Source organism: Hirundo rustica, chromosome 3 (assembly GCF_015227805.2).
Source record: "Hirundo rustica isolate bHirRus1 chromosome 3, bHirRus1.pri.v3, whole genome shotgun sequence".
Classification (NCBI taxonomy): Eukaryota; Metazoa; Chordata; class Aves; order Passeriformes; family Hirundinidae; genus Hirundo; species Hirundo rustica.
This window is the reverse complement of record NC_053452.1, coordinates 2,349,591-2,371,013: the sequence shown is the minus strand read 5'-3', so window position 1 is coordinate 2,371,013 and position 21,423 is coordinate 2,349,591. Positions and strand designations below refer to the sequence as shown.

Here is a 21,423-nt window from a genome sequence, read left to right as displayed (position 1 = left end):
CACTCCTGGTTTAGTGTCTCACACCGCCCCGAGCAGCAGAATAATTTACCAACGTATGAACGGAGGGCTTAGGGGCAGCTGCACCACATAAACAGTCACGGTGGGGCTCTGAAGTTTCTGTCAGGATATGGGATATAAAGCTGGGTGAATAACTGATTTTTCGGTTCACTGGCAGCCCTGAAAACAGTTTCAAAAGAAAAAAAAAAAAAAAAAAAAAAATTCATTTGGGGTCGACTGAAACAAATGTTTCGCTTTGACTTTTCAGCCCCTTTAACAAAAGTTGCTCCGAAGATCATTCCAAATGAAAAGTTGCTCCAGAGAGGAAAATCTCGAAGCCTTTTATTCAGAAAAGGCTGAAACAAAATAGGTTTGTTTCTTTTCTAGCTAGGAGAAAAGAAAAAAAAAAAAAAAAGTGTGACAAATCAAAACAACTCATTTTCATTTTGCCAAAATTTGCCTTTTTTGCTCAAGGTTTTGCCCGGCACCAGCACAACCAATTTACACATACACTAATTTAAAGAGACACTAGTAATCCTGATGGAACACAAGTTTGTTTTGTTTAAAAAACAACAAAACAAACCAAACAACAACACTGCACAAATGTCCTGAAACTGAAACCCAACAGAAAGTAAGCTCAAAACCACTAAGCTTTTCTTGGCTCGGCCAGAGAATCTTATTAAGTCTCTGAATCATAGAGCCACAGATTTGGGATGTTGTGAAAATTAAATTAGTCTTACTTATTATTAACAAGGCAAGAAAGGAACCAGGAGATTAGGATGCAGCAAGTGGCACCGTGAGCCAACTTTCCAGCGTGTTTCTGCCTTTCTCCTGTAAACCCGCACCCGGCGGCGCTCCGCCGTGTTTTTAATCTCGGGATGCAGGTCCCCAACTCCCCACTCAGCCTAATGCAAATCTGGGATTTAACGCCACGCCACGGTGAGATTCTCACTTCACTCCCTGCCTTGGTTCATTCCAAGCCTCTGCTTGCCTGTGCTCTGTAGGTGCATCTTACCCCCTGGCTGTAGATGTTTTAAGAGCCAGGCAGATCAGGAGTTGAGCCCTTGGGATAGGGGAGAAAAGGCACTCAAATCCATTTGGACTTCCAGAGAGCACCGGTGGGACGGCGTCACCCCTGCTCTCCTGGTTTTGCCTTTTTTGTTGGGAGTTTAATATTGGAGTTTGCTGGCTGCTGGATGGCTCTGATGCCTTGGGGGACAGAGGCTGGGACAGGAACACTGCCCTGCACTATGGGACCAGAGGCAGAGATGGGATTTATCCGGATTTATTCATCCTTTCATTCAGAACTCAAGTGCTTCACACGCCACGGAAGAAGTGGGAGCGAGGCACCTTGCTTTTGTAACTGCTGTACTTTTAAATTAAGCCAGGCTGTAGCACAGTGTGCCTTCGTAATTCACAGCTTCCAGACATCCCACCACACTCCTCAGTGGAAAGAAGGCAAAGAGCAGATATTCCAAACGTCTCACCCAAGCCTGGGTTTTAAACAGTAGGGGGAAAAAAAAAAACCAAAAAAACCCCAAACCAAAAAAACCCCAAACCAAAAAAACCCCTGTTTTTTATTTGTCATAAAGAGACAAAGACAAGCAGCGACAGTTTGCTGGAAATTGTTTCAACAGATCTCAACTGAAAGTGGCTTTAAACTCACAGAAATCCTCAGAAGGTAAAAAAACACAACAAAACCCAAAGAAAAATTTGGACCATCTCAAATCTCCGCTACGCTATGAAACCGTAGCCTTCCCGAGGGCAAACTCCAAAGCAGTATTTAATGAGCCAATACTTCCATTTATCATGAGCTCATTTGAATAGCAGAGTCCCCACACACTGAATCCAACGTGCCTGCAGTGATATTATTATCAGTGCTCTGTTTGCACAGCTCCTGTAACCCCCACACAGCTGGCTAGCGGCACAGCAGGGCTGGGGGAGAGCAGCTGGGCAGCACAGCACCTCTGCCCCCTCGGGGCTTCCAGCAGGTGAGCTGTGAAGGGCTGTCCTGCTTTTCCAGCCTCAGCTCTCCCAGGGAACAGCACTTGGGAGGAACCAGACGTCTCCAACCGTGCTCAGAGCGAATAGGAGCTGAAAACCCTCCCAGGTGGATGTGGCTTTTAGCCCTGCACACTGGGAGTAGGAGCCCAGGGAGCTCCAGTCACTGCTTGTGTCCTTCAGCCAAAGGCAGCAGCTTCTCCTCCCTGCCCCCTCAGGTTAGAGCACCCCCCAGAACATGGGGTGCTTTGCAGAGGGGCTCCCCAGCCTGACTTAAAGAATAAGCTTGGTTCTGTGCAGAAGAGCATGGAGAGCCGGAGTTCCTGCACCCAGCACCTCTGGAAGAGACAAGCTGGGAGGGAGCTCCCAGCACACACGTTCCTGTCCCTTGCACTTACTCCTGGGTTTCACATCTCCTGTGGTGCCCTAGATGAACAGAGGCATGAACCAGATCTGCTCCAAACGTCCCCTCACAGCCTTTTGGGAGCAGAGCTTTTCCCTTGTCAGAGCTCTCCAGCCCAAGGTGAGCACAGCAGGATAAATGGATAGGGATAAATCAGAGCCCACAGACTCACTTACTCCTTGGAGTTTTCCAAGAGTTCCTGGCTCTCAGAGTTACCAGGGACCCAATACCACCAGGTGAAACCTACAGGAGACGGGACGTGGTGCCACTGGTTCTCCTTCCAGCAGAGAACAAGGAGCTGGGGTTCTGTAAACACCCCGGGCACCCTGCAGCACTCAGGACGAGCAGGGAAAATGGTCTGGGCAGCATAAATGACACCAAAAAAAGCAAATGCAAATCCCTATTATTTGACATTTAAGTTGAAGTGTTTGGCTAGAGAGTGCAACCTTGAGTTCCTCAGCCCCTCCTGTGACCAGCTCCAAACAGGCAGTAAACAACCACACTGTGACTCCAGAATCCTTCCCGACCCTCTGCAGGACAAAGACACCTCTAACTCTGGGGCCTACCTCTGGTCTGGCTTTTCCTCTTTCTGTTTTTGGGGAGCTTACAGCAGCAGTGGGGTCTGCAGTGCTCTGTCAGGCAGGAGAGAAAAGCAAGCCCTGTGGAAAGTGGAGCACGGATCTCCCTTGTGGTCCTGCCAGCGTGCCTCCACCTGTTTGGGTTGCTGGGAAGAAACCAGAGCCCATTATCAGGCCGGCTGCTTTGTCAGGTGCTCCTTTGATGTCAGTTCAGCCCCGATCAGATGTGCTGATGGCAGCAAACAGCCGAAGAGAACCTGCACGGTGACCTGCAGAGATTAGAGCCAGCGGGGCTGTAGACGAATCACGGAGATTAAACGTGAACGAGCTGAGAAGTCCTGGGAGAAGCACGCAGGGAGGCAAAAAACAAGCAATGCAGACGGAAAACAGGAAAAGGAGGCAAAGCAAGGATTGACGAGACCCTGCTAAAGCACAAATCAAAGCCTTTCCCCACCTCTTGATACTTTAGCTTTGCCCAAATGCTCCTGCTCCACTGAGAGACACCCTCAGTGCACCTTTGCTGGATTCTGTCACAGTCATCACTGCAGAACCAACTCAGCCCTTACAGGGAAAAAAAAAAACACAGGCTTCCCCCACCCACCCCTTTCTCTTTTCTCTTTTTCAATAGTTTGTGGAGAGCTGCTGACCTTTTGCAAGGGTAGAGGACCAGGAGGCCTGCGAGGCCAGAAAATCCCATGCCCACATCCAAGTTGAAGCAATGCCACAACTGTGCAGCTCCCCTTCCTGCAAATCTGTCCCTTGCCTGCAGCTCAGCTGCATTTTGCAAGGTTTCTTTAAAATTTGGAGAGCAGGGCTCTGCTTTTGAAGATGGAAACATTTAATTTGGGGCAGTACAGCACACCATTCGTTGCATTACTGAATTTTTTTTCATTTTTTTTATCTGCTGCTAGTGGCAGTGTTCTGCCCCTGCAAGCTGTCAGATTTGAGGACCATTGCTGATTTTGGGGACTCAGCAGTGTGACTCAGGTGACAGATATTCAGACACCCAAATTCATGAGGAAAACCAGAGGGCACCAGAGAAAAGTACTTTTTGCGCCGATCAACCTTTCTGCGGCTAAATGAGGCCTGATGCCTTATGACAGGCACATCTACCTTTGGAATCCCAGCTGCAGACAGCATTTTCTGTACCCATCAAAAAGGGAAACCTCTCAAGCACCAGAATCAGGCCGTCTCCTGACTGAAAGAACAGCTTTCCTAAGGACTGAGCCCACACTGCCAGCCCTGCTTGAGGAGCTGCATTGATGGGAAACCTAAAGGACGGCTGCTTCCTCCTCCCCAGCCAAAGGAGGGGGAAAGTTGCCAGAAGAGACTTCATCTAGGTGGCCAAGGATAGAGGGAAAGGGAGAGGACACCCCTTCGAAATGGAAAAAGGGAGAAAATCTTCCTGTAGGAGCACAAAGCAGCCACACAACTGCTCCCTGTGCCATGGTGAGAGGGAGGAAGCTCAGGCCAAGGCAGAGCACAGTAACCTGCAAGGGTCTGAACAGCTGCAAAACACCCGCAGCCAGCTGCACTTCACTGCTCCAGCATTAACTGAGTGACAAAAGGCTTTAGTGCTCCTAATGAAAACACGGGCCCTGCACCAGTAAAATAACACAGCCCCGAGAAAATAAAACCCTTTTTGGTAGTAGAGTTCATGTGCAAACAGGTTTCAGGTCCAAGTTGCCGAGCTCGGGACAAAATGTTTGACAGAGAGGAAAGGGAGGATTTGAAGGTGTTAGGGGGACACTTCACGAGTGCTTTTGATTTGTTTCCAAAATATCCACGTTTTCTATTAGTCTTCTAAGGCTCCCTGTAGTTTAAAAGCCGAAATGTGATCCAAAAAGGCCTTATGGATCCTGAGCCAGCCTCTGCGTTTTTGGAAGTGCCCGTTAGGTACTTTCCACCCTGCTCGGAATTCCTGTGGGAGGTGCTCCCACATCCTTCTCTAAGACCGTGGTGAACAACTGAAATGCTTTAGGGAGAGATTCAGCAAATCTTGTTGCCTTGTCTTCTGTAAACTCCTTGGACTGGTGAGCATAAAGGAATAAAAAACCCCAAACCAGCAGTGCAGCTACTCACGGAGCGTCTGCACAGAGCTGCCAGCGTTCACTTGTTCTTTCCAGGCAGTCTCCTCACACACCTCTTCTCCTCAGCTGAAGAAGACCTGAAAAACCAGCTCCAACCACAGCAAAAATTACAACTCAGACAAACATCACAGCTCTGCAGGCCCGAGTGACAGCCCAGGAGGACACCAGAACACAGACGTTAGACAGAAGCAGTTCTGCCACGACCACACACGTGTCTTCTGCACATCCCACTGCACCTCAGCGTGCTCCTCTGAGCACGGAGCTGCCCACTGGCTTTGGAAAGACATGTTGGGATGAAGTTGTGTGGCAGGAGCCTCAGGACTGCCCTCCTTTCCCCTGTGTTGCTGTGGCCAAGACTAGCTGCTCTCTCAAGCAATAGGGGAGACCCTTACTTGGGGTTCTTTGGGTCACTTATACCAATAAGCTGCAGCTGACAATCAGCAACGTGGAACGAGCATGGAGAGGCCAATTTGTCTGCTCCTTTTCACTGGAGTTGGAGTCTGTAACAGACAAACTCCCCAGTGTGGTGCAAGGTGCTGCATCCACGCCAGCAGAAGTGCTTGGGGTGGGATGAGCTTTTCCCCCAAGGTCCAGGTCCCAAAGCTTCCCAAAGGTTCAACCCTGTGCAGAGCTGTGATGGCGTGGCTCACGAGGATGGGGCTGAACACCACAGAGATCTTTGGGGTTTGTACTGCACCAAGCTTTGGGGTGCCCACAGCTCCCTGAGGTACCCTGGACAACTCCTTTTCCTGTGAGGTATCCTGCTCGGGCAACACTGCAAGGTCTGATCCAAAGAACTCGCTTTCCTCCCCTTGTGCAACGTCTCCTGAAGGCCAGCTCAGGCAAGGCAACCTTCTGCTGTTCTAAACGTACAGAATTATGCCAAAAGGGATCATTTGGCATATAGAAAACCATGCCAGAAGAATCATTAAGGATTTTTAGGCAAACGTTAAAAAAATACGTACAATACCCTAATTTGACTCTCATTTGAATTATTTTGTTTTCCACAGGATCCCAGTGGAAGTTCAAGGAGAAAATATTTTTTTTTTGCAGTTCAAGGAGAAAATTTTTTTTTTTTTTGCCCCTTCATATTCCAGAAGCAGTCCCAAGCCTTAGTTGAGGCACACAATCCAATTACTGTATGGAAACCTCTGCAGACATGTGCCAGGTCAGCAAGGTCCTGACAGAGCCAGTGGAGCTGCAGAGAAAGACTCAGAGACCCTAGGAAAAATACTTTGGTGACCATATAGCGAATCCAGACATGAAAGAGTCAGAATTCCCCTCTGCCTGTGAAACGAGTGTGACACCTGTGCCAGCCCTTCTCAGGTATTGCTGACAAAGAGTTGATCCTTGCAACCCGTCTGTAACTCAGGGTTAACAACATATATTACATTTTTAAGTACAGGTTGACAAGGTGAAAACAAGAGCTCCATCAGTTCTGGAGGCATCACAAGCGCACCTGACCCCCAGTGCCATGGCTGAGTATCAAACCAGCAAAGCTCCTCACTGCTTAAGCTACATCCCAGAGAAATTATCATTTCTGCACATCCCAGTCAGGCAACTCAAATGACAGAAGCGCACGAGTGACCTCCTGCAAATCAAGCTGGCATGGCCAGCTGCTCCCAGCCAGGAGAGCATCACACTCCACTGTGCCTTCTCTGCAATTTCCACCAAGGGCCACCCGTTCCCTCCATCTGCAGGAAGCTGGGGCCCTTCAGAGAGGAGTTTCACCGCACTACGCTGATTCACAGAATAAACCTGCACAGGGCACGAGGCAAGGATCAGGTGAAGACAGGAGGATATGTGAGCAACAACTGTCACATTGCAGACGCATGACCGGACTGAAGCTGCAGCTCCGAATCCCTGGCAGAGCTTTCCTTCGGAGGATTTGATTTTATACCTACAGGGAGCAACTATGATGCACCTCCTGATCTAAAAATAATTTTTGGAAAAGGTCTTCTAACATCTGGCCTTGTATCAATGCTACGTCAGGCACTGGCAGCTGCATTTAAACCCCTCAGCCTGCAGTCCAGTAATTGTCAGCAATAGCGGAGCTGTGGTGATGCAGCTCCCACTCACCCCATGGCTGTGACACATTTCCTCTGCAGAACAGGAACTCAGACCCCTGCATCTCCGAGGCTCAGTTCCACATTTTGGAGGAAAGCAGCCAGTGGGCACAGTGTGTACACCTGCAATCCAGCCCAGGCTTTCCCTTCTCTCCAAATGCTCCTGCTCCTCCTGCTTGTATCCCACTTTCTCCACCATCTGCTCCTCCTACAGCTACCCCAGCTGCCTGTTCTCTGAGTTCTGCTTCACCTTCCTATTCCCCCTACTCAGAGCTTCTGCTGAACTCTTGCTTTGTGTTTTCTTCCAGCTCCTCCTCCCCTTGTTTTTAGCCCTCTGAATTTAAAAGCATTTCTTCCCATCTCCTTCCACATTCCAGGCTCTCTGGAGGGAGCTTGCTGCTTTTAGCAGTGGCTGTGCTCTTTGGCAGAGGCCAGAAGACCAAAAACTTCTCTGATTTTGTAGCAGACACTGCTAGCAGGTACTATGCAATCATTATATGGCATATGCTATTATAGATTATATTCAAGTGTATTTTGCAACTGTCCTGTATTTTCAAAATGCTCTGAAATTCACAAGAGAAATATGCAGAGTTGCAGAACTGGCACAAAATGTGATGGTTGGCCCAAGAGTAGCTCACCTTACACGCACTGAGCTCCATCTCTCACATCCTATAAAGCCCACCAGATATTCAACAACAAAACTTTCCACACGATGATTTAACTACCAGGCAAAATTCTGTACAGCAAGTCCACGTGATGAAGAGTTCACTTCACACTCACTGCATTTGAGAACACGTACAGGCATTATTTGCAAGCTTTACTTTTGGCCATCTCAAAATGGAATTTGTTGAGCTAACGATATCCTGAGGAGGTGTCAAGGCTCCAGGTGCTGTGGGCAGTCCAGCACTGGCAGCACCTGAACCCCCAAGTCTCCCAGCAGAGTCTTTCAGGTAACACAGGCAGAGCCCAGCCCTTCTTAGCAGTCCTTCAGGAGCCTGCAGCTCACCTCACAGCGGGATCTTTGGACTTTGCTCCGTGGCCACGTGCCAGCTGAGGGAATTGCATGTGAACCAGGTGTCCTCTGCTGCTTGTGCTGGATGGGCACACGAACACCCTCTCCTCAGTGACGCACCCTGACGTGTCTGGCGACAAGGCACAGCAACACAAATGTGCACAAAGGATCGGCTGCCATCCTGCCCATGGGGCCACTGGCAAGACTGAACTAGACAAGGCACGTTGTGTCACTGGGAACAGCGTGGAAGGACAACCCCGATGCAGCTGAATCTGTTAGCCAAAACTTTCTGCGTTCTGGACAAAGCTGCCTGCACAAGGCAGAGGAGAGAGGCAAGAGGATCCCGTCTGTCCATCCTACCATCAACAACAAAAAAGGAGGCTCCTTAAGCTAGGAGACAAAAAGCAGTCCTACATTTTAAGGCAGGCAGCATCTAGCCCCGAAAGGCTGAATCTGGATGCAAGCTTTACATCTTTCAGCGGTGTGAAAGTCCGTGGGATGCAGAAAGAACATAAAAATCCCATCAAGACGTTCTGGGCATTACCAGGTTTCACAAAGTTTCAGATTGGTACATCAGTCACAATAGAAATCTCCTTTTTCCCCCTCCCCCATCCACGGCAGGCCACCAGAACTGCACTCGGAGACTGGAAGACAAATGGGCAGCTGCCTCTGGAGGCAATTGTGAGGAGACTAAAGATCAACTTGCAGCTGGCACTTCCACCCCCACCTCTCCTTAATACTTCAGTCCACTCGCTGCCAGACAAGGATCATGAGTCAGCTCCTAAACATATTCTCCTTGAAACAATAGCTACAGCTCCGTGCTGCAGCTATCCCACCGCGGCGGCTGCGAGGGACACGCCACGGCCACGGAAACAAAGGCACCGATTTTAACCTAGAGCAGAACTGAAAGATAGAATAAGCATGCATATAAAGAATGCTGTGCTAAAGCTGGGGATTAGCAAGGCCAATTTTGACACGTAATAGGCACGAAGTCAGCGCCGTGACGAAAACCTGCGGAAACGGCAAACAGGAGCGGGTTTGGGGCTGCGTGGTAAAGGAGATGGCTTTTGCTTAAACCTCTGCTACAGCAGGGTGCAGTTTGAGACCACAACATTGTACGCTGCAGTACTAATTGGAGGGCAAAGGAGACAACGTGGCCTTTACAAATTAACTTTACCATAGCCATGGGAGCCGCTCTCTCAGTTCTGAGCACCACTGCAACTCCTGCATTCACAAAGATGGAAGATCACCCAGCACTGGTCTCTCAAGGACGTTTCAAGAAGTAAAAAAACTTCCTTTTGCAAGGACAACCTTTCAGCTTACCCGGCTGATGACACCAGACTCAGGCTTTTCTGACCCAAGTGCTGTCAGACAACAAAGAATTCAAATAACAGATCAAAAAATCACACCAGAGATTTCTCAGAACTAGATGTTAAGCGATGAGCTGGTGGCGACTACTGAGCACTTGCAGAGCTGTGCACACAGTAAAGACGTGGAAGGGTCTGTGTCCATGCACCATCAAGAAACAGCAGCACCCAGAACATGCCTTGCCTGCAGCCAGTCCACTGAGACCCTCTGATGAGATGCTGCTCAGAGAGCAACAGTGCAAGCTAACATGAGAGGAGACTTCAGTGACTGCTGTGTTTCTGGGGTTTTTTTTGTAGCTAAGAAATCAGCAAACCCAGCTGTCCTTTCTTACCTCACTGGTGTTTCTTACTGAGCATTGCCATGGCTTTGAAGAAGTCTCTAAGCCCAAATATCATGAGCCACGTTGCCCTACAAGCCAGAAGGGAAATTGGAGACACAAGTACGAGTTCCAACATGATAAAGAGACAGGAGAATCGAAGGAAAACCCGCAGGTGTGGTTTGTGGGACTGAGAAACACAAATCCTGCAGAGCATCGACTTTACCACTAACATAGAGGCATTCTTTAAAAAAAGATAGCAGGCCGTATACATATGTATCTTTTAAATTATTTTATTTTGTGTAAGCTAAAAGGAAATTTACACACTTAAATCTCAAAAGACCTTGGGCATGCATATTGACCTTTTTAGAGGTTCTTCGACATAGCTCTCTTTTTTCCATAGGAATTTCCCCAGACATTTACAACCCATAGTTTTTTACTGTATATACAGCCTAAAACCATAGCAATCTATGATTATGTCATTTTACACTGTGCAAAATCAAACAGGAATAGTGGTACAACAGAACATAAAAAAATTTTTACAGGTATATTTCATTGTAAGACATTCATATTGTTTTGGTCCTTCTTTTCCAAATCAAACTGATTTAAGAGCAGACAACCTTCTAATGACCAGAAAAAAAAAAAAAAAAAAAGAAAAAAAGAAAAGAAAAGAAAGAAAAAAATCAAGTGTTTAGACAGTAATCCATGACTGGAACGAGAAGTTACTGACAGCATACCTTTCAAAAGGCTATATAGTGACGGAGCCATACTATTGAAGTTCAAGAACATAAAAACTGATCAGGCAACCAATCAAACAAGGGGAGGGGATGGGGGGAAAAGAAAAGGAAAAACACATCTTAAGCTTGTTAAAACACAAAAGAAATTACTGGGTTTTAAAGAAACAATAACTGAAAAACCCACAAAAGGGACAACATAACCTTTTGATTTTTTTTTTTTCCCAGCAAGAAGTATTTTAATAGATGCAGGAAAGAAAAAGTTGCTCGATGCAATCTGAAAGTCTTAAGGGGGAACTTCACAGATTGTGAAGATTGAAGTTTTCATTATGTGTTTATAGGATTTTTTTTTTTTTTTGAACTTTTAAAAGTTTTTTAAGAAGGACACCACCAGTGTATTTCACAAAGACATAAATGTGTACAGCCCAGCACAACAAAAAGAATAGATCTTCAAAAAGATTTACCCCCAATTATTTACATTTTTCTCTAATATAAATTTAGGACTCCAGTATGTAAATAAATATACATTACTATGTATACCTTTCTAGTGCTGCTTACCAACAAATCATCTGAACTTGATATTTTTTTTTTTAATTAAAGCAAGATTGCTTTTTACGACCCGCAGAAGGGAAGGAAGAAAAAAAAAAAAATAAAATCAATAGAAAACGTCCAATTCACATCACTTTAGTCTACCTTTTCTTGGCAGCTCGTTGAAGGTGTTAATGTGGCTGGGAACATCAACACCTTGGCATGCATGAATGTTAAGTCAGGAAGGCTAGAAATCACCTTGGCAGCCTCTTCACTAAGATGTTCTTCCTTTTTAGGCTTCCTGTTGGGAAGAAAAGAACCAAGTGCATTAATCCAGTACCTGATATCCTTGGGATCACTGAAACAAGCACTGATTGAAGCGATGTTCTGTCAGCTTGTCTCCCACTGACAGGCACTTCTGTAAGCTACTTGAAGGTAGTCTAATGTTATAATACCTACCTGCCTACCAATAACGTGGTAACAGAGAGTCAGCAAAATGCTCCTGTGTATATTGTTGCAATAAGGGAAAAAAAAAATCCTATTCAAATGATGATTTTTTACAGATTTTTTTTTTTCCTTTTTCTTTTTTTACCAGCTTCAAGAGTCAAGAGATTCACTTGAAGAGCCCATATTCTAGAGATAAAACAGCTGGAGCATTAGCTCCAAACTACCTAAATCAGGTACAATCCTTCAAAAATAAAATGGAAAAGATCTTAAAAGGACATTAAGAAACTCCTAAGTTACTTCTCAAGCATTTTAAAATAAAAAAAGCACTTAGGCTGTGTTTTCAACACTACTGGTCTCAGACTGCACATCATGCCACTCTACATTGTGATCCCAAAACCTTTTTTCCCCCTTCAGGATTCAGCAGCAGCAGAAGGTGCCTCACAAATAAGTGTATCCACTTGCTTTGAAGTACAAGAGTATGAGTAGCCCTGATACATACAGCACTTTGGGAATCACTAGGGTTTATTTTGCCTTTTGCATTATTCACAAGAATTACTGAGCACAAATGAATAAAGAAATCTGAATCCCATGTCGCTTGGTTCTCACTATTATGCAAAAAACTCACACTTTCCAAGTCAAATGGAAGCAGGCTCAGACTGCTACAGACCCCTCTCCTCTGCCCAAACATCCATACTTCACACACATCTGGATTATCTTTGAGGAACACTGCCTACTACCAGAAATACTCTGTTTTCCATCAAACATTATTCCAGTTTCAAAAAGGCACCTGCTAAATCCTGTAATGATGTAAAAAATTCCAAATGAATAAGCTCCCTCACCTTTGTGGGGGGTGGAAAAAGCAGAGACAAAACGCTTGAACCAAAGAAATTGCTTTTCCCTAGAACACTTCAGGAATTTCCCTTCTGTATCTGGTCTCATCTGTAAAACTTTAAACCAAGCCCATGAGAGGGCAATGTCCACTCCAATCATGAAGCAGCATGTATTTTTTGTCAGCCCCCACGAGGATTGTTTCTTCAGCTGAGCAGAGCCTAGTGGAAAGCAAGGGGGCTACATGTTTGCTTCCACGGCAGCCTCAGAATTCCTTAGCTAGAAGGAAAAAAGAGCTGGAGTCAAACACATCCTTGACATCTGATGATTGTGTCAACCACCATCACTGATCATTGTGCTGACACTGAACCATCACTTCTGTTTGCTACCTGAAATCCCCTCTCGATGGAAGTTCTCTAGATGAGGCAGTCTAAATACCGAATCTGACTTACCGTCACAGAACAGCAATATTTTTTTTTCTTTCCCTCTTTTGCAATGGAATTTCACGAGCTACTGACTAGGCAGATTACCAAATTCTGGAGGATAAAAGCTGTGTGCTGGATTTACTGAAGGAAGAAGCAGAGAGCCAATGTGCGTCCTCTAACAACTTCACAGTCAGCTCTGTTTGCACTCACAGGACTATCTCTGAGCTGCTGAAATGTGCTTCTCACCCACCACTGTGTTATCAGGATCTGGTGCCACTATTAATAATCACTTACCACAAGCCTCTTAAAGGTACAAACTCCTGATGATCAAGGACTTAGAGCTAACAAAGGAGGGTTTGACAGAGGAAGCCAAGGGAAGAGGGCTGCCTTGGAGATGTTCCTGTAATTGTTCATCAGGCGAGATGGAGCTCACACGCTCCTTGCTATTTATATTCCTCTTCCTCCTCTGCTCAACTACAGCACTCCAAGGAATGGCACTGCTGGGTCCCAGAGCCGTGTTTCATTCCAGGGTCACGTGCAGCACCTTTATGACAGGACAACGCCACCGCTGCTGCTGCACCAGCTGCTCTCTCTGCACAACAGGCACACACCAGGGAGCCCAGGCAGGTGCCAACCTCACCCAGCTACCGACTGCTCCCCTCCTGGCTGGAATGTTCCCCTCTGCAATAATTCATCTGCTGCAGTGCAATGTAAAAGGTGTCTGTAAAGCTAACATAGCAACCACAGCGTGACCACGATCAAGACAGAACTGCAGATACAATCACTTGGTAATGAGACTCAAACCCTCCTTTGAAATCATCTCAGTGCAGAAGGGGGTGAGATGGCCAAAATTCTCCATCGCTCAATGCAGAGGGGCAGGTTCCTCTGCAGTACAATAAAACTGGACACTGCAAAACCCCTTTCTGGGTAACAGCCAACACTTTTGGTATATCAACCCCAAAGAGTTACTCGTTAACTCTCTAATTTTAAAAGACAAAGAAGCATCATCACTGCAAAGAAGTTTTACCCTTAAAACTTAGCAAACTGTGATGTCCTTTAATAGAGAAATGACTGTGCATTAACTTCAGGCACCACTTTTGCTGAAGATGCTCCTGTTGCTAAGAGCTTCTTTTGCTGATCCCTGATCAGTCAAGGGGCGTCTTGCAGAGGTTCTCCTGCTCATGCACTCCTCATTCCTGGGTGCCATGGTTTAAAGAACAGACACCTGAGTGAGTGGACTGTCAGTGGCAGCTGTACTACGTCTGTCTGCTTTGGAATCAGGGCTTTTGATTACAAAACCATGAAAGGGCCCATCCCTGGATCCAAACAAGGTCTCTGCCTCATTCAGGTTTCAAAATAATCCTCTACAGCCCACTTTGTCCCCATCCATCTCTTCCCTTACACTCCCTCCCAAGAAGGACAGGAGGAATTACCCCTACCCAAGCGTTTGGAGCAGCCCCTCTACCTGTAGGCACCAAATTTCCTTTTCAAAGGCATGTTAACACCAAGCCACAAGAAAAGAACCAGACTGACAGGCAGGAAAGTTGTTGGAAGAAAATCTGGCAAGAAAGAGGGAATGCTTTGTCCATCCATCACTTGCACGTCACTGTTCTGTCCTGCATTCCAACTCCTTCCTGCAGCATTCAAGTCTTTCAGGGCTTCAGTCACCTCTCATGTTTGCAAAGGGTTTTTAGGAAAGCACCAGCAAGGCCAGGCTTTATCAGCAGAGAAATGCACTTTAAAAACACTGTAATTAAGAGTTAGCCTGCTCCATCCAACACCATCCCCAAGGAGTATTTCCAGTTTAAATGAGGAGGGGTTTGGCCTTTTCTTGGAAAGGTATCAGCGCTCTGCTTTCCTTCAAAAAGATGGCAGGTGAACTTTTGATCTCTGCCAATTCTATGGAACTAGGCAAGGCTGGAGAGTCTCTGTGGAATGCTGCTCTGGATCCCTGACCCTCAACACTTACTACTGCTGCCATCAAGGTTTCGGGCTCAAGACGAGGGGGGAGTTTCCCTCCTCTCCCAATACTTTCCTGCTGAGAAACCAACTTTCTGCTTCAAGAGTTGGCTTTGCAACTAAAGACAGGGCTATTTTGGACAAAGATGACTCTTCACATGTCACCCCACAGCTGAACAGTGGAATTCTCCCTCTAAACTTTACCCTAAAGATCCCGAGTTCAGCCAAGTTACAGACATGGGACAGCTTCAGCACAACCGACGGTGCCATCAAAGTGATCCTAATCCACTGGTTTTGCCTTCCTCAGTCAGTTATCATGGATTTCCAATAGTTAACACTTCCAGGCTGGTGCATGAACCTCATTCTCATCGACCTGGCTGTATCCAGCCACTCCTATTTTAAAGGCTCCACTTAGTTACAAAAGAATTACAAAAATCGAAAAGGAAACCAAATTTATTACAAAAAGCTAACCTTGTGCCACACTACTTGGCATACTGCTGAGGCTGTAGCTTCTTCTTTCTCAGAAGGTTTCTAGCTTGAAAAAACAGACTGCTTTTCTTTTGGGGAGCATGAAATCAAGAAGAAAAAGCACTTGATTTTTTGTTTTTTTTTTAAATTCAGAGTTGATAAGAACATACAAAATGTATTAAACTGTGAAAACTAAGCTAATCCTTGTGTGTGCCTGAACTTAGCCTCCAAGTCTGAGGTCCCCAGCTTGATATATTGCTATGTCACAGATCTAGAATCAATTCCTGTTGGTAAGCAACACTCTCCAGAACAGGGGAAGAGCTCTGACATCTGGATAAAGAGCTTTAAGAAGACAAGTAAGAGCTTTCAAGTGCATTGTAGAAAAAAAACAAACCCCTCATATAAAAAAAAACAGTGCAGGAAAGTGAGGGTCAACATTCATTTAAGCAAAGTTCCTTCGTAAACGAAAAGCTAAGACATCTTAAAGCAAGGTACAAATCTAAGAGTGCAGACACAAAAAAAGGTGCATTTGGAGTTTGCATGTCCTGCTGTGGTTACTTTTAAATCCAGCTTAGAATATAATACAAAAGTATTTCAACTGTAGCTATGTTTTCTAATTCCTGAAAGCCAAAATTCCCCTACAGTATCTCTAGGAAGAACATGTGCACCCCATGGATGGAAAAAGAGGCAATCCAAAAGACCCAAAAATCAGCACGGAAGTGGGGAGTTCCCTCTACTGGTTCTCCCTTGAAATTTCACGGCTTGTTGATTTCATGTTCGCTTTCAAAATTATCACTGCAGGAAAGCTAGGAAGACAGTTTTCTCAGTAAAAGAACATGTTCTAAAGGAACTCTTGAAAATTACAAATTAGTCACTTTAAGCAAGCCGGCTCCATCCCACCATTACCGTGCCTCCTCCTAAGGGCTGCTGCATGAAAACACATCTAGTTTAAGAGTGCTGAATAAACACTAAAGCTCACTTGGGAGTGAAGAAATGTTACCAAATACTTTTCCAAGTTGAGGCACACACTTCCAAAAAACCCAGTGTTTTACTTGGTAAAGATTCCTCAGGATTTCTTTTAATGGGCACAGACATTAATTATATGTTAAGATAGTCTAGGATCCTACTGCTGAGATACACATTAAAAAAATAAAACCAAAGAATAAAAGCTTATAAGTGAAGAGATTATTCTGTTCCCAATCAAAAGGCCAGACTTCAAGAAAGCAATTTCATTTCTAAAGCTCTTCTATAGATACTACCCATTAAAAAAAGCACAAAACTACTTCATGTGTAGAAATGACATTCTAAACCAACCACACACTCAATCCTTAACCTGGAACAGCAAAATTAATCATTTTAAACTAATTAAAGCAATGCTTTTAGTTTAAGCATTTCAACTAATGCTTGGTCACTGAAGTTCTGACAGGTGTTAGAAATGTTTGTGAAGGGATAAATATAGTCACAATTATTAGTCTGTTATCATTTTACTTGTGAAACATTCTGTACTTATAAATTACAGAGTCCAAGGAGAGGCTCCTGTCTCAGCCCTAGGTCAGTGAACTGATTCAGTTTACCCCGCGACTCTCAGGAACCAGAAAGTTGTTTCCTCCAGTTCAGTCTTTGGCCCTGCCTTTTCACCACAGGTCCTGGAGATCTTTTTCCTTCAGCTCATAAACTCTTACCCGCCTCATTTTAGAGTTCTGAGACAATCTGAAGTAAGAACTACAGTGCAGTGAACTTCAGCTTTAAACTTTTAAAGCCTTTTGATCGTTCAGGAACTTCCGCCCTAAAACTGCGCGCACATTCACGCCTCACATTTCAAACCACCCTCAGGAAGAGAAGAAAAACGTGCAATGGAGATGATTTACCTTGTGGACGTGCTGGCCTTCTCCACTGTGGACATGAGCCTTGCAAATGCATCAGTCACTCTGCTGCTTGCATTGGAAGTTTCCAGTTTGGAGGTTGTCAATTCGTACAACTCAGGATCCACACCTTATAGCATAAAATAACAATCAGTGATGGTTGGTGGCAAGTAGAGTCATAATTAGTCACAGACCAACTTGCTAGAGATTGTTTTCTGTAAACATCTGATTCATTTATAATTTCAAGACACATGAAAAGAACGTGACAGAACACGTTTGCGTTTCTGAAGCATCATCCTTCTCTCCCCAGCCTTTTTTCAGCAGCTTTTTTAGTTGTGGTACAAACCACACACCTTGGATCAAGTCTGGCATACAAGGTCTCAGTCTGTGAGTAAACAAAACCAGTCTGATTGACTTTTCGGAGTGAAACCTCTATAAAAATGTCAGCTGTGTCAAAATGGATTGTTTCAATTACTTCAACTCCTGCCTGTGTTAAAAGAACACTGCACGTTAACAGGGACCAACTCTTCACCTAGAGATTACAAACAACACTGGCATGCAGTGGAGTGCAATTAGGATCTGGCTTTTCACTAGGGCTTGTGTTGAAATTTTAAGTGAGGAAAAGCAGCTTTTATGAAACAAAGAAGTGGAATGGCATTAAAAAAAAAGTTACATGCTAATATGCACAGGACTACCAAAACTTTTAGTCTGTGCTCTCTTTTTGCCTTTCAAATATTTCTAGTGCATTAAGAATCTGAATGTTTCAGTCTTGAATTCCCAGCTTCAGGTGTATCTGAGGTCAGATGCTGAAATTTGACATCACGTTTGTTGCAAATGGATTTCAAACTTTAGCAGCAGAGGTCATTCTGAAAACACTGCCAGCAATGGAAACATGTATGCAAAAAATATTTATGTATGAGTTAAATCCTATCTGTCTAGTATCAAGCATCACATCTCGATAGGAAGTAGCTCTAGGAGTTTTAAATATTACACACTATTTCTTAAAAAAAAAAATCTCTAGGAATTAGAATTACCAAAGTAAATCAAGAGGAAAGACTGTTACAACAAATTCTGTTGCATTTTAAATTGCTGATGCTTCCCTGGTTACAGTTTCAGACATTTCATGCTTCTCGGATTTCATGGAGCGTGCATACATGCCATCCATGAGGTGTTTTTCAAAAGACAGCACAGAATTTTGGTTCATAAACACCGTGTTTATTTACAGAACCCTCTGTGCTAAACAGGTGTGTCACGCTTGTGCCTGTTGGACAACACAAAAGCACCTCATCCTACTGCAGAACAAACATTGCAAAACCTGGGACCTGATGGTCCCATGCAGCTCCCTGATACAAACCCAGCATTCATTAATGTTTGCTGAGGATTGGATCCAGCTTGCTTCCCAGGATCAAGATGCTTTTAGAAGTACTCCTGAAACACCAAAAGATTACTAAGAATAAATGCCAGTGCCTATTGCCCTGCCTCTACCAGCAGTAACTGCAGCGCTGTGTGTTGTAATAGATCATTTATCCTTTTGGCACGATTCTTCTTTTGTCGTGAGGAAACTAAGCTGACCAAAATGTGAAATAAAATCATCTGGTTAAGTTGTAGGAGGTGGAAGATTTGTTCTGTATAATATGAGTTGATTAGAAGTTAATCAGCTGTCCTTTTAACACATGTGGTTTTTTAACATCCGGATTTTCACAGTCAATTTGAGCAAAATGTCAAAATATGTACTGTCCTGAGACCGGTATACCAAGACTTCTAATAATGTCAGATGTTTACAGAACTTAAAAAGTGGGAAAAAGCCCAAATATTCCATAAAATATCCACTTTCAATCAGGGAGAGGAAGCCTTGAAGAAATACAGTTTGACTTGCAGAAGCCTGCGAAATCCCATTAAGGTACAAATTGGGAAGCTAATTGAAGGAAGGAGCCCTTTGACATGCAACTCTGCAACAAACATTAAATGCAACCTTGTAAGTTACATCATTTAGATATTCCCATTTACAGTCCAGTGTTGGGATGTCACTGCTCAATTTACTGTTCTTTAGGCACCTCTTACTCAGCTGCATTTATGTTAAACTATTAACATGAAAAATAAAGCAATATATCGAATCTGTGGGAAAATACTAAAAAATTAGTAACCCTCTGTTCGTAATGTGGAATGAAAATTTTTATTAAAAAGTCATTTTGAGTAAAGAAGACATCAGACTGAGAAGAATTCAGTGTCAATCTGTTGCAAGTAAAACTAAGTCTCCAAAGAATAAACTTCTACTGATAAAAGTATCTTCTTTAAGCAAAAAAAAAAAATCCGGCACTTTGTCTTTCAATTATTTTATGTATTTTTTAAGAGTTGCATATTCTCCATTTTATTCAGATGATGAGAGACTATTTAAGGAAACCACTGCAAAACCTTAATGAGATATTGAAGGAAAGTTAGCCAACCAAACCCCACACAAAGCTCCTGAACACACACACAAACACACGAGCTGCAAGCCATGAAACAAATGACTTTCCCAGAAACAAGTTAGTAAGGAAAAAACAAAACAAAACAAAAAAACCCCCACCAAACAAAAAACCCAAAGCCAAACCGAAAGAAAGAAAAACAAGGGGAAAAAAAAAAAAAAAGGCACTATAGGGCATACCATAGCAGGTGTGCTGTAACTTGATGAAACAACAACATAAAAAATAAAATGCAATAAAAGACTAACAGAGGATTCCTCCAGTAAACCCTTCCAGTGTGCATGCCTCCTGCTCAGGCAAAAATAAATGTACTGGGCACTGGTGACTTGTGGCAGTGGACTTGCACACACTTAGAAAACAATCTGTAGGATTCAAGCACCTTGACTTTGCTAGCTTTGTCACTTCCATGACAAATCTGCCCTCTTTCATCTGATAATGGTACTTCTCAAGGGTGGAATAAAAAGTCATTTAGATTGCCATGCCATAAAATTGCTCTCACTGATTAGATTTTAAGACTAAAAAAGCGTGTTTCTGAAAAGAAAAAAAAAAAACAAAAACATAATAATGATAATCACTTATTTGAAATGTGGGAGGACCCCCAACATCTCATGAATGGATTTTAAAAACTAAAATCACTAAGAGGAAAAATATTTTTCCTATGAAGAAATTGATTATCATGGCTTCAGGCACTGTATTGAAGGCGTACTTGCCTTATCAACTTAACCTGTGCACTGGAACAAATCCACAAAGCGTTCCCTGAAATTCCTGCAGAAATTTACTCAAAGTGTAGGTTTGCACAAGCTCGTGCAAAATACTCAGAGCACGTAAAAACCACGTGATAAATTAAATCAATTACCTCCACGCATTATTCAATGAGAGAGTAATACCTTCATCTCCTTTTTAAGGGAGTAAGTTGCAGATAAAGTGCTTTGGCTTCAAAATTAACATCCATGAACTTCTAATACCCCACAAACATGCAACGATCCTTTTCTATTATAAAGGCTGTTAAAACACCTTTTTCACTGGATTATTAGTCCATGACCTCCTAGGCTGTGATGCATCAAGCTTGATAAATTTATATTCACACATGGCTTCCAAGCATCGTCACAATCCTGTAATTCGGAGGCAAGCCTCATTTTAGGAATTGCCACATTTAGGAATGACAGCATTTTTTCGAATTTCCTTAAGCGCTTAGAAGAGTTAGCTTCCGGAATTTCTAATTTGAAACAAGTGTTTTAACGCCTTATTTTGCAAGAGCATGAAAGCCATTCATCCCTTCAGCAGGTGACAAATACAGAGCTGACAGTACCTTTTCAATACTTCGCACTCGATACAAAACATCAGAAAACGCAACACAGATTAAAGGAAAAAACGCAGCAGAGAGACATTGCAGAGAAAACTCAACGTAAAACTTCTCCTTGTTTGTAGGAAAGTCAAGTGATGTGCTCATGCTTTTAGTAAGTCGTTATAATTCTTACAGTTTGTGGTTTTTAACACTCTGCTGACCTGGGATTGTGGTGGTGCTGCTAGAGCTACTGTCATCCACGGGCCCAAAGAAATCAAGGTTCAGAAGAGTGGAACCTCCACTAGCTTGAAATTCAGTGACCGTGTTGGTAGGCAGCCATATAGAAGGTAAGCCAAGGGAGGGGTTTATGTGTAAAAAGGGGTAAGACACACACTTGAACATGCAAGTTATAATTAGTACTCAGTACGCAATTTAAAAACCGACATGAAAACAGTGCTTACAAGTATTAGTTTGTACCTTCTAAAATGTTAACAACTTAATTCAGTGCACATTTCCTCATGTACAATGCAGCAAGGAAATCAACACTAGCAACTTGAAAATAGAAATATTTATTTCGATCTAAAAATGAAAGAG

The 21,423-nt window shown here is 43.9% G+C and overlaps 1 protein-coding gene across 4 annotated transcripts in view; it reads right to left on the bottom strand.

Annotated features, from left to right (window-relative positions):
- Window positions 1-10,121: 10,121 nt before the first annotated feature.
- The window catches only part of AFTPH (aftiphilin), a 40,417-nt gene continuing 29,115 nt past the window's right edge, over window positions 10,122-21,423 (bottom strand). For 2 of the 4 annotated variants that reach the window (XM_040058599.2, XM_040058598.2), the window contains exons 8-10: window positions 21,051-21,134; window positions 17,089-17,212; window positions 10,128-11,394 (exon numbers count right to left, since the gene is read on the bottom strand). In XM_040058599.2, the coding sequence (XP_039914533.1) occupies window positions 11,250-11,394; window positions 17,089-17,212; window positions 21,051-21,134 (353 nt within the window). In that variant the 3' untranslated portion in view covers window positions 10,128-11,249. The other 2 variants (XM_040058600.2, XM_058419803.1) reach the window with 2 other exon arrangements.